Genomic DNA, 13,968 nt, shown 5'->3' on the forward strand with positions numbered 1-13,968 from the left:
TCACCTTCAACCCAACACACCACCTAACACCATACCTCACCTTCAACCCAACACCCACCACCTAACACCATACCTCACTTTCAACCCTAACACCCACCACCTAACCCTGTTCCTTCCTTGCCCCGCGGCCGCAGCTCAACCGCACAGAGACGTACGCCAAGCCACAGTTGGCGAAGACCCCAGCGCCGCCGCCCCCCGCTCCGGTCGTGAAGCAGCCGTCGCCCCCCGTCGTCAACGAGCTGGACTGCATGCTCGGTACCCTGACCTCCCACATGACTGAACAAGGCGTCAACACCGCGCAGAAGGGCTCCTGTTGTGCATGCAGCAAGCCCATCGTCGGACAGGTGGGTGCTTTTGTTGCCAGAACGTGCAGGGATTGCGTCGATGATGCGGTAAATATCGCAAGCCAATCACAACGTTTGATTTTGTTGCCAGAACATGCAAGGATTGCGTCCATGATGCGGTAAATATCGCGAGCCCATCACAATGTTTGGTTTCGTTGCTAGAACTTGAAGGGATTGCATCGTTATTGCTAGGAGTATAAATTAGATCGTTGAATGATACTCTTTGTAAACTAGTAGATGATTTACATGAGCTGATTTTCGCGTTCCATGAAGCAGTGTTTGTATTTAATATACCAGACAATGGCCATCCATGGCACCGTTATATTTTATCTAGGTACTTCCCCGTACTAGTGGCAGGTACTAATGGTTTGGTTGGCATATTTGGCCGGTTAATAATACGACATATTTACGTACTTCAATAATGTACTAATTGTGTGGTTTACCATAACGTGCCCACATATCAATGACGAGCACTAACGATTTCTTTGGCGTATGTGGTCAGGTGATCACGGCGCTGGGCAAGACGTGGCACCCCGAACACTTCACGTGCGCGCACTGCACGCAGCAGTTGGGCTCCAAGAATTTTTTCGAGCGAGAGGCGAAGCCTTACTGTGAGGCCTGCTACCACGAACTCTTCTCTCCCCGCTGCGCCTACTGCAACGGCTCCATCCTCGACGTGAGCACGCCGACACACGCTTTGTTTAATTTTACCAAGGGGAAATTTATATAATTTTAATTAAAATAACCACGGCAACGCCATTAACATACAAGATATTTTCCCATGCCGCGTCCTGAGACCGATTTGTTAATCTCGGTATCAATTCCATTTTATTTACGTTAAATGCACACTATACACGCACTATAATACACTCGGTATACTCTGCACTCACTCACAAGTCTGGCGCTCTCTATCACAGAAATGCGTGACTGCGCTCGACAAGAACTGGCATCCAGACCACTTCTTCTGCGCGCAATGCGGCAACACATTCGGCGAGGAAGGCTTCCACGAGAAGGACGGCAAGGCGTACTGTCGCGAGGATTACTACAACATGTTCGCCCCCAAGTGTGGTGGCTGCAACTCTCCCATCATGGAGAACTACATCTCGGCACTAAATGCCCAGTGGCACCCAGAGTGCTTTGTGTGCAGGGTGAGTACCTACAACATGCATGTAGTACGGGACACAAGTTACTGGGGTGATTACCTTCAATATGAATGTAGTCGGCTTGTCAAATTTTGAGGTGATTCTTTTGGTGGGTGAGTATCTGCAGCAGACATGACGACCTGGCACAAATTCCTCTGGTGATTCGTCTCATGGGTGAGTAACTTCAATACTCATGCAGTTTGCCTTACAAATTTTGGGGCAATTCGTCTGTTGGGTGGATTTTGATCCGTCTGGTTGGTGAATTCCTTCAACATGCATGTAATTTCCATTAAGTTTTTTTAGATTATCTCTATAAGTATCAATTAAAAATGTATTTACTTGTTATATAGTATATAATGTGCTATATTTTGTCCTTTGACACATTACTTGTTTTATATGACGGACATGCATCTGATATATTCATTATTTTTAGCGCGTGTAATACGGTAAGTTTATAAATTTTGATTACAGTCGCGTATATCGTCTGAATTTATTTATCGTCTTATCTCATTTATTTGGTGTGGAAAAGCTTTCATAATGCTTGTTGTTTTGTTTTTTTTCTGCAGACCACTATAACTGTAGTAACTGCCTGTGTTCAATTTTGTGTGATATTAATGCAGATAATTGTAACTGCATATGTTTACTGCGCAAGATTAATGCGTTCACGTCCGATATTCGCAAAAATCCACAAAAAAATAAAAGGGCTGAAATATTTAGCATTCATCGGAATAATTATAAAACATTTCAATCCCATGAATTTTCTTTTTTGTGGATTTTCGATGCAAAAACATCAGAAATAATATATTTATTTAGGAGTTCGAATTTTAAACGCGGCTGCAGAATTTTTATTTTTAATAACTACGTTCGAGTTGGTGTTTCTTACTGAATAAAAGCGTTTCCAACCATACCCTCTACCAGAAAATGAAAGACACTAACACAAAACGTGCACAAATATCTGAACTACCAGAAAATGGGAGACTCACACTAACCTAGTGCGTGTTTAAATATTCGATATACTAGAATATTTAAGACTTAAACTAACCAATAGCGGGTAACTTGCTTGACGTTCGCAAAACCATAAAACGTGATTTTGGCTAACGAAATGCAAGAGTGAAACTCACCTAAAAAAAGCGGAAAGCCCTTAAATTTTCACTAACCAAGAGCGCCTGCTAAACGCCACATGGATTGCTGAAAAGCCGATGTTCTGCCCAGGACTGTAAGCAACCAGTGACAGGAAAGTCCTACTATGCCATGGAAAACAAGCCCGTGTGTGCGGCGTGCGTGGGCGTCTCTGAAGACGAGGATGAGGAAGAAGAGGAGGCTTAAGCCGCCCCACTACAATGTCGTCACGTGTCGGACACTCTTCGTCCCTTCTAGTGGAGATTATAGATTATCGTATGAATGATGTCTGGAGATCATCGTGTCAATGATGCCAATGGATGTTGTTGCTTTGTATTGCTTCTCGTACTCGTAAACGTCTTAGTCTGTCGATGTGGAGAAAGGAAGGAACACTAATGGCCGGCAATGTTCCTATGTTCTTGTCATGCGAGTCTACGCGTCGTTATACCCGCATTGAAGGGACACAGAATGGAGAAAGTCATGTTTTGTCAGAACTCAATAAGAAAGGCACAAAATTACTATGTTGCTTAAGACGTCATTTAACGCAGCCTAACCTTCGCTCTCTCATAATCCATTTTTTTTATACATACTGCGACGTTCCACTTTGCAAACGGTAAACAAATCCCAATTTAAAATTTTCTGCCCGGCATTCTGTTGCGAATTCGCCTTCACGCGAGCTTAATCTGACGCTCAGTCATCCTCAAACTAGATTTGTAGTTTATAAACCCAGACAAGATCTTGGTATTAATTTAGACCGGCCCGATGGCCGTAAAGATGCACAAGCTCAACCTGCGTCGAGATGTGTGCACGAGCTGCACACTAAGAGAACTTAGTGAGACTTTGTCGAAATAGCGATGAACTTTTTGTTCCTGTATGGATCATCCTTACCAAGTATAGCTCGGCGAAATGGCGTATCAGAGCTACGTGTAAAAAGTTTGTCAGTATTTGGACCATGTGACCCATCCATTTGTTTGAGTCTCATGGCTGCCACCTACTCGCCTGCATCGGCTCCTTCGCAGCCCCAGCCTCTATTTCTGTCCACTGCACTCTTGTGCACCTGCTGCTCAGCTGCGTCTTATTTCACACTTTTATTATTATTGCCACTCAGGAAAGTGGGTCGACGATGCTTGGCGACTGCACCTCTGCGTGGATAAATACGATGTCACTTAAAAGCTTTGCTCACTTCAATCCGCTCCAAAATATAGCCCAGTGCTGATTGAGGTTTTTTTTTCGCGACGCTCCTTCCTACATTCTCAGTGAATCTTACCTATCATATGTCTCCAGGAATGTTAATTGATATTGCTGCTGATATTATGGTTATGCACGCGCGTATGGCTCGATTTCAACCAGTGAAGTCATTGGTGTCTGTCTGGTGGAGGTGGTGTTGTCAATCACGCGTGGTCGGTTAGGTGGTATTTCAGGTGATGCTCGTGCCAGCGTTCATATTTCTCAGTTGGCACCACCCAAACTTTTCCGCCTCATTCTTCTCTTCTTGTTTTCCTTCTTCCCTTGGCCCTTCAATATTTATCGCATCTGCTGCACATTTATACTTCGTTCTCATCATCACGGTAATAATCATTTTCATTTGTTTTCTTCCACGTGCCTCATTCTCCGTCTTTTCTTGCAATTGATTTTTTCGCGCTAGTACTCCTCGCCTTTTTTTATTCCTTATCATGTTTTCCTTTGTTTTACCCCGTACCTTCCTCCGTCTTAATCTTCTTTCCCTTCCTCTATATTCTTATGTCAATATTCCTCATGAAGTTTTTATCTTAAGAATACGCATGTTTTTCCTAAACTTTTCTACCGATTACTTCGGTTCTATTTCAAATTATGCAATTCCTTTCCCAATTTGAAGTATTTTCACCTTTGGTTATTTTTGAAAAGGCAATAAATACTCAATGACGATAGGTGTGTTGTTCAGCTCGCTCTCTGTGCACGTTTAGGAATGAATGCTGTGGAAATTGACTTGAGGAATAGTCTATTACTGTCTTCTTATTTGTCATGCTGTCCCGTGGCAATTTTTTGTATCTAGGATTATGAGATAAAATCATATTTTTATCCTCTTTCTTTCTCTGTATCCTTCGATCGACATCTCACTCAAGAATAACGACGAGTATAGGGCCAAAAATCGTTTCTTGTCACAACTTTTGGTGATAATGGCTACTGAATTTTCGGAACTCCGATTAGCTTCCTGAATAATACGAAACTTTTTCGAGCAAAGTCTAGTCAAAAATATCTAATTTCAAGCAAAACAAAATCAAATAACCTCACAATCGAAGGCAATTTTTTCTCGGTCAATCGAAGGCAACTGGAAGTGTCTCCAAAGCTTTGCATGACACTATCATAAACGTTCCGGAAATACAACCTAAAACGTGCCCCGATGACTACGAGTACGAGAAGGCCGTAATTCGGAGAAATGATGGCGTCATTTCCGAAATAACGATGCCCTTTTATGCCTTTGTATGGGGCACTCTAGCCCAGCTTAGCCCGCAAAAGAGAGTGTCAGTTCGACGTGCAGAGATAGTGCCACTATTTGGATATGACCATATTATTTTTCTGATTGCGGGAGTCACTATGCTCTCAACTGTTATGCTAATATCATTGAACATTTTTCACTTGAATTAGAAACTGGTATTCAAGCAACCTGAGGTTGAATCCTGAGCAGATTACATAACGAATTCAGATTCCAAACCAAAAATGCCATAAATATGTATTTTATAGAGTCAAAAGCGGAAAAACACTCGTATGACTGGCTAAATGGGCAGTGATATCGAACCAGGCTTGCGTTCTACAGTTTGCTTGACTGTTACACAAAAACGATCTAGTGAGCCAGTCTATTAGTGACCTTTGTAGCCATTGTTTTAGGGGAGGAGGGAAGTGTAAGTATGAGGGATATGCAAGGGGGAGGTGTGGCTCCCTCGGTTGGCATGTTAGTGGCGCCCAAATAGACCTCACTGCACTTCCCCTTTGTGAATAGACCACGCACTTCTGAATGCCCATGAATAAACCCCGCTCTACTTTTCTGAATGCTCACGAACAGACACCGCACTTCTGAATACCCATGAATAGACTCCGCACTTCTGAATGCCCATGAATAGACTTCACACATCTGAATGCTCATAAATAGAAGATGCACTTCGGAATGCTCATGAATAGATCCCGTACTTTTGAATACTCATGAATAGACGCTCCGCGACGTGACCAAAGCCTTCGATAAGGTTTGGCACGCCGGACTGCAACACAAAATCATCCAACTAAACCTCCACCCATCCTTCACTAAAACACTTGCAGAGTACCTCACTGACAGAACAGCATCCATCAGAATAGGAAATCACATAGGTCCCCCAATACAACTTCACACAGGTGTCCCCCAAGGAGCTTGTCTCTCCCTCACACTATACAGCTTCTACACACATGACCTCCCACCACCTCACCCAACACAGACTACATAGCATTTGCAGACGACATAACACAAATAACAGCATGACGCTACAAACACAACTATACTGCACAACAAATACAACACGCCATCCAACAGATAAACACATTCGAAAACAAATAACTAACTAATTAGGACCAACACTACCAAGTTCAGTGTTATCCCCGTCAATAGACATAGAACATCTGACATATTCATAGACAATACTCACTTGAAATTTGCAACACATGGTTTTATGTTCCATGTAATAGTTAGGAAAGCAGTAGCCCTTACAATCTACATAAAATATACAGATTCTGCAACCTCCCTCCAAATATAAAACGAACTCTATACCTCACCCTTATAAGGTCAGCTCTCATTTATACCTCAATACCCCTACACACCCTATCCAGAACAGCAATATCCCAAATGCAGAAAGTCCAAAACAAAGCACTGAAATTCATTACAAACACACACTGGTCCGACTTTGGCACGCCATATCCTGCCAAACACTACACGAACAATGCAACATTCCCACAATAAACACAGTCCTCCCCCAACATGCACTTAAAACCTGGTGCACCATCAAAACATATCATCCCCAACTCTTCAATCAACTCACCTTGCCCCCATACGCCATAGCAAGGCTGCACCGGTTATTCCTTAGCTCCAAAATACAGGCACTAGGTCCCCCACCTCCACCTCTGTACAAATAAATACACTCCGGACCATGCTGCACCCGGACGGAGTTGTTCTAATCACGTTTTGGGTGTAGCTGGTCCCAAAACAACACACATCGTCATAGACACCATTACGCAGACAGACTGACCTGACTCACCGAGAGTGACGTACAGTAAAACGTGACCGAAAACCTAAGACGTAACCAACCAACCAACCTTCTACCTACCTCCGAGTCTCGAGCGACTCACCCACTTCACATCATCATCAATCATCATCAACATCATCATTCCTTCCTTTTCATCATATCCATTGAGAAAATAAAAAAATTATATAAAGATAAAAAAAGCGAGAACGCATGTATCAATGTAAATGCGGAACCACCACCCTCCAATCACCCATGCACCTTCCTGATGCATCCAAAACCCTGACGGGTTCCCAACCCCTTCCCCAACCCCAAACAACCCTAATCACCTTTAACCGACCAAATTATGCCCAATGCGCCTTTTCATCTCCTACTATCTTTTCTATTTCTTCTTCTTTCTGGCCACTCTGCACCACTTCTTATTCTCTTCCACTCTTTCCTAGTTTCCCCGCTACAACAAATTAATAGACCTCGCGCTTCTGAATGCTCATAAATAGACGATGCACTTCGAAATTCTCATTAATAGACCCTGCACTTCTGAATACCCATAAATAGACTCTGCACTTCTGAATACCCATAAATAGACCCTGCACTTCTGAATGCCCATGAATAGACCTCGCGCTTATGAATGCTAATAAATAGAAGATGCTTTACGGAATTCTAATGAATAGGCCTTGCTTTCCTGAATGCCCATGAATAGACTTTGCTTCGTTTCTCCTTCATGAATAGACCCAAATAATCAACGCATGAATGGGAAGATTTTGATGATTTATCAATACAGGGTCATCAATATTTAGCGTTACATTGTTTTTTCAAAATCAATACACTCGCAAAACAGTCAAATGTGTCGTATGGAACCATGTCGACTGTTCTCCGGAAGGACCTAAATTTGTCCCCATTCAAGCATGTCAAAAAACACCAACTGTCTGCTCAAGTTGTTGACAAACGCCTCCAAAGATCCAAGATTCTTCTTTCCCGCATTCATGATGGCACGCTGCTAAACCTCGTTTTCAGTGATGAGAAGATATTAAATGTTGAACACCACTTCAACTCCCAAAATGATCGAATTTGGTCGAAGAATGGGACTACGGATCCCGTGTGGTGACTAGGAAGCAATGCCCGACCTCAGTGATGGTCTGGGCAACCGTAACAGAGTCCTCAAGGAGTCCCCTCTTTTTTTGTTGACAAAGAGGTGAAATTAAATCAGAAGAACTATCGATATGCCATCCTTGTTGGTGCATTGTTGCCCTGGGTACGAAAGCACTTCAAAAAACGCCCCTGCGGTCGTTCCAGCAGGACTCTGCATCATCCCATATATGGGGCCAAACCGACTCAGGAGTGGCTGTCCGAGAATGTTCCCCACTTCACTACCAAAGATGAATGGCCCCCATCGTCACCCGATCTGAATCCTCTGGATTTTGGGATATCTGGTCATACCTTGAGAGCAAGGTCTCGACAGTTCACCATAGCAGTTTGGACGCCCTAGAGGTCAAACTGCTAAAGGAGTGGGCCAAAATCCCGCAAAGTGTCATTCGTGACTCGTGTAAGGCTTTCTCTAAGCGTCTACAACTCGTTATTGATGCAGATGGTGGACATATTGAATGAAATTGTGGGAATTGTATCTCTAAACCTCTGCCTACATAAATACATTTTCAAACATTCACAATTGTGCTTCATTTCATAGTTCTAACCACTCAAAGTTGTAACGCTAAATATTGATGACCCTGTAGTCTTGGCTGCATTTTACGAATAGACCTAGAGCTACTCTATATTCACGTGTTTCACTTCAACACTTGCATTGAATGGGCCGTTCACTTTAATACATTCATGAATGGGCCGTTCACTTCAAGACATTCATGAATGGGCCCGTTCACGTTCATTCATAAAGAAATAGACCCCCACAATTTAACGCCAAAAAATTGTGGACTTTCTTCTATTATGTAATTTCCGCCTTACTTTTTTATAGTCAAGATTATAGTTCAGTAAAACGGTTGCCTCAATAAAAAAATGCCCGTCATTCCCGTCATGACATAAACAATGCTGTCTTATGTGGCTCGAATGAAGTGTTACACGAAACTGCTCGTGTAACACTCGTATCAACACGTGAACTGCTCGAACGTGTCAACAGTTATAATAATAACAACGATAAATAAGTTAACCATTAACAAACAACGTCCCAAGTTTGCAGCGCATGTCTTAAATTAACTAATTACTTTAGTTGATGTGCGTAGCTGCAGTGTGCAGCGATGTGCCAGCTGTGTGCCAGGTGGTGCTTGACGGCAGGTCTCCTTTTTTAGTCATTATATTTATGACGGATTTTCATGTCGTGTTCTCTCTGTGCCAGTTCTCTCTTTACTCCATCCATCTGGAGCAGTGTACGTTGTTAATATTGCTTCATATCTTAGTAAATATCAACGAAACTACCATGTTTTTATTCGATCCTCCATATAAACTATTCGATAAATTTTACATAAATTATTTTGCCCTAAAAATTGGTTTTCTTGCCTTATATGCTGTGAATTGACTTCAAGTCCAAGCAAATAACCCCTACTTATTACACTCATAAAAAGCACGTATCTCCGAATTTTGGTATTCTTGCATAACTTTTTTTTAATGAGCTTTCAGTCTACGCAATTAATTCCATATTATTACAAGCAAAAGGCTGCGCGTACCTCTGAATTAATTATTTTAAATCAAAATACTTGTTTCTCCACAGGACTGCCGGCAGCCATTCAACGGCGGCTCCTTCTTCGACCACGAAGGCATGCCTTACTGCGAGACTCACTACCATGCCAAGCGCGGCTCTCTGTGTCATGGTTGCCACAAGCCCATCACAGGTACTCATGTACTCATTAACGTTCATGGTTACAGTCACTGCATTACAGATGCAGGTACTCATGTACTCATTACATTTCATGGTGCTAGTCACTGCGTTACAGTTGTAGGTACTCATGGTTATAGGCACTACGTATGAAGTTAATTCAGCATAGTTGCTTGGCGTGCATCACACAATAAGTAAAGATTAATCTTTTAAATTACATTAACGAATTTTACCGTCAATAAATATGTTTTGACGTTACCTTTTGTTTTCTGACGTAATTTTTTAGTTTGCTGGAGCTTCTATCTCTCGTTTTGTAACTTGCCTCATTCGTTTTTCAGTTGTCAATTGCTTAATTCCCTCACTAGTCCCCGCGCCCGTTTTCTAATTCCTCCCCCTCGTTTTCTAACATGTTGATATTCGACAGGTCGATGCGTGACTGCAATGTTCCGCAAGTATCACCCCGAGCACTTCACTTGCTCATTCTGCCTGCGTCAGCTCAACAAAGGCACGTTCAAGGAGCAGAACGACAAGCCTTACTGCCATGGCTGCTTCGAGAAACTCTTCTCGTAATCCATCCACCTATGTCCTGGCCTTCCAAAAGAACATTACATGGATCAACTTGGCTAAAAGAACCGGAAATATTTTCGATATCGCCGCACAAATGTAAGGATTGGTGGCCCTCGTACACGATATGGCAATCGCCATGGCAACTGGACCGAGAACTGATGATGAACTCGACGTTACAGCGGAGGAAGAACTTCCAAACGATTTATTTGTTTAAATGTCAGTTTAAGCAAATGATTTTTGAATTGCTGCGAGAGAATAAACGAAATCTGACCTATAAATATACCTGGGAGGTCGTGAGATCATTACACAAATTTCTTTGGCAAATCGTGCGGCAACTGAGGTGCCAATTGCCGTGGCGAGTTGTGAGGCATAGTCGTCAACAAATGTTGTGGCAAGTCATGGGCCAACTGTCTCGTCGCTTAGAAGAACAGCTGTCAAACCAACTGTTTTGCCACTTGTCAGAACAGTTATCACGCACATTATTTTGTCACTTATCGGAACAGCTGTCAAGGCAACTGTTATGTGACTTGTCAGAACAGTTATCCCAGACATTGTTTTGTCATTTATCAGAACAGCTGACAAGGCAATTGCCTTTACCTTTCATCAGTCATTGTCATCAGTCCGGACTCGTTAATTTTGTTAATTTTTATAGTTCACAGCGCCTCGGGCTGAGCATTTATTCGAATTCTAATTTGAAGCAACACTCTAATTGTTCTCTTATTTGTGTGTTAATTTTAACACATGTTGCTTTTCATTTAAAATTAAATCCGCGGCTAATTTCCAAAATTGTTATGAGTTTTAATTTTGTCCCATCTTCGTGTGGGCTTCTTTCAATTTGTTCTACATTTTCCACTTTATTCATTATTATTATTCCTCAAACCACGATATTTCATTCAATCAACATTATTGTAATGCTCCATAATTTCAGCATAAATCAAGTGTTGTTAAAATTGAAAACAGTTTTCTTAATCATAAAATTTTCGTCTGTTTATTTCATTCGAATTTTGCGGATTACTATTAGTATCCTGATCTGGTGTCAACAAATTAGGATTTGTAAAATTTATCAATTGTTTCAGGAGTATGAGGTCTATTTCCCTATTTATTTATATGATACTAATAAACATCAAATAGACCTATTTTTCAGAACGAATTCACATGTTTTTAAATTATTTCGGTGAAACTCTTTGATCTTTCACGACATTTACTCTCCTATTTTTAAATTTTAAGGTTTCATACTAAAGTTTTATTTTACAAGAAAGGGATTATCTTGCCGATAATAATAGTAATTATTTTATCTCTAATTCATAAGATTGGAACTCACAAAATGCTTTACGAGGACACGTTTTTTCCAATCCTCGTGAAATATCAAAAAGTTTAATTTATTAACTTCATATTTATTTTTTAAACGTTCTATCGTTTCATTGTTGATGAGCGTCCTATTACTTTCTAATTTTTATTTGATTACTCGAAATCACAATCGAAAGAGGATTAAAATTAGATTATTAGACCAATTAGATGAAAGTTGTCATTTTGCATGCTTGTTATGGAGCGAGATACATACGAGCTTTCAGTTGCTTCCAAACTAACCTGAATACAAAATAATTGTACGTGTGAAAATGAAGTGTGACGGGATTGTATTACATTACTGACACATGCACTTAGCAAAATGTAGGGGTTATTGTCCAAAAATAGAAACATTTTCTCATCCACAGCGCGAACGCAGCGCGAGCTTTGCGCTGAAACGTCTTTTTGGCCGGCCGAACTGTGCCAGGATGACCCACATAACGGCGAAAAATGCATCGCTATTTGGAAAAAGCCTCGTTTCTTTGAGTGTCATGTGAATAAATTAGCAGTTAAATTTGTGCATCTGCGCACTCGTGGTGCTAAGTTTACCTTGAAGAGTTTAGCTACTTTTTCAACTTTTATACGCAGTAACAAAGGTTATTTTATCACTTATAATATTCAAGAGCTGCATAAACGTGTTTATTATTCAAATGAGATTTTCTGCGTCGCCTCATGTACACTTCGTACTCAGGTTCAAGGTTGAACTGAGGGAAAATCTGGGTTGAATAAGCGTCAAAATTAAATTTCAAATGAAGCATCAAGTCAAATGATTTACGAATAATTCGAAGGACCATTTTCAAAATTTTGTTATTTTTCTTTTCAGGTATACCCGAATTCTAAATTTATGTAATTTGAATATCTAACTTTGAACTTAAGTAAATTTATTGTCTTGTATTAATTACACGTTGTAGACTCTATGAATGCCTCCCCATCTTGCGAAATATAGAAATAATAAGTTTTGTCACTTATTTTCACAATTGACTTGACCGCGCACAAGAAGAAACTGCCCACTCTCATAGCCGCTTCAATGATTATTTCTTTATGATTGTATTTGTATCTATAAGATGTAATATTATTATAAGCTTTAATATAAGTTTAGGTGTAAGTTTCAAGCATGTTTTGCTCGACAATAGCGACTCGGCTCGGGATATTGCTGACACTGCAGTTTTACACAACATTTACAGGTGCTTGATCACTTTTAAACGACAAATTAAATTTTTAACTTAAATTTTATGGACATAATTTCTGAATTTTGTGTAAAAATCTATTCACCAAACTCCAAGTCCGTCAGGAGTCCCACTAACTTGCTTTTTCTCTCATTTGTGCACAAACTTGATAGTTTTTTCACGGGCGTTATACGTAGGCTTCGTTCACAATTTTTTGCGTAAATTGTTTGAGTCAACATAGAACGCATTAACAAATTTGTTTAATCAATTTTTCCAAATTAGTCCGTATAATCATTGATTATTCTCATAATTGGCGCTCTTGTTTTCATTTATTAATTTCATGAAAATTAATTGGACAGACGAATTTGTTTATTATTTAGATGACGTATCGTTGTTAACTAACCTCAAATTGAACAAAAAGTCTGGTTGCAGGGAGCAGGAATTATTATCCGTTCGAAATTATCATGCAAAGTTGGATTCACTGATCTTATAATCACATCGCTCGTACAGGCAGATCATTTCATTAATTTAGTTAATACACGATAATTAACACGCTTGCCTTGCTTAGTGTTTATTAATTATGAAACTTGTTGGCTTAATGTGTTCTAAATAAAGGATCTGTGTTCAATCTAAAAGATTTAAATGTCGATTTACGCGCGCATCCTTGCAACTTTAACCCTCTAATCAGACGATTTTGCTGTGTAAAATGTAAGCTTAAATTTTGAAGCGATGTCGAAATTTGTTATAATCGGTTTAGATAGTAATTGTGCAATCGAATTCTCGAAATGTAGGGTTAATAATTATCAACATTGCTCTTGTAAGGTTCATTTTTTTAAATACTTGCGTGCCAATATACTGCCTCATCCACACTTAACAGGATTTGTAACTAAGAAAATACTTTCACTACCTCCACGGGGTTAAAAACGTCCGTATTGTCGTATTGAACAATTTTGGTTACTGGAATGTCCTGGGATTATGAGAAGAAATCTGCTTATTTGTCTTTTAAATTGCCCTATTAGTCTACTATTTTTCTAGAGCGACCATACTGACCGTCGACAATACGATAGCGAACATAGAATGACACGCTCAACGTGTCTTGAACGCAAGCATTTGGCCTACGCAGAAAATATTGGTTCAATTCGCAGAAAATAGTGGTTCAATGTTCTTGTAATTCTATGAATGAGCTGCCGAAATTGTTTTCACTAGCATGTAAAAAAAAGGTTT

The 13,968-nt window shown here is 40.4% G+C and overlaps 1 protein-coding gene across 8 annotated transcripts in view; it reads left to right on the forward strand.

The window, feature by feature from the left end:
* The window catches only part of LOC108680207 (paxillin), a 48,597-nt gene extending 37,570 nt beyond the window's left edge, over positions 1-11,027 (forward strand). For 5 of the 8 annotated variants that reach the window (XM_018168984.2, XM_018168980.2, XM_018168981.2 and 2 more), the window contains 5 exons: positions 135-344; positions 847-1,020; positions 1,262-1,492; positions 9,563-9,683; positions 10,092-10,250. In XM_018168984.2, coding sequence (XP_018024473.1) covers positions 135-344; positions 847-1,020; positions 1,262-1,492; positions 9,563-9,683; positions 10,092-10,237 — 882 coding nt within the window. In that variant the 3' untranslated portion in view covers positions 10,238-10,250. Of the gene's footprint in view, positions 1-134; positions 345-846; positions 1,021-1,261; positions 1,493-2,698; positions 4,664-9,562; positions 9,684-10,091 lie in introns of those variants that run through there. The other 3 variants (XM_018168986.2, XM_018168988.2, XM_018168985.2) reach the window with 3 other exon arrangements.
* The last annotated feature ends 2,941 nt before the right edge of the window (positions 11,028-13,968 follow it).

The sequence above is a fragment of the Hyalella azteca genome, unplaced genomic scaffold (assembly GCF_000764305.2).
Source record: "Hyalella azteca isolate HAZT.00-mixed unplaced genomic scaffold, Hazt_2.0.2 contig11575, whole genome shotgun sequence".
Taxonomy (NCBI): Eukaryota; Metazoa; Arthropoda; class Malacostraca; order Amphipoda; family Hyalellidae; genus Hyalella; species Hyalella azteca.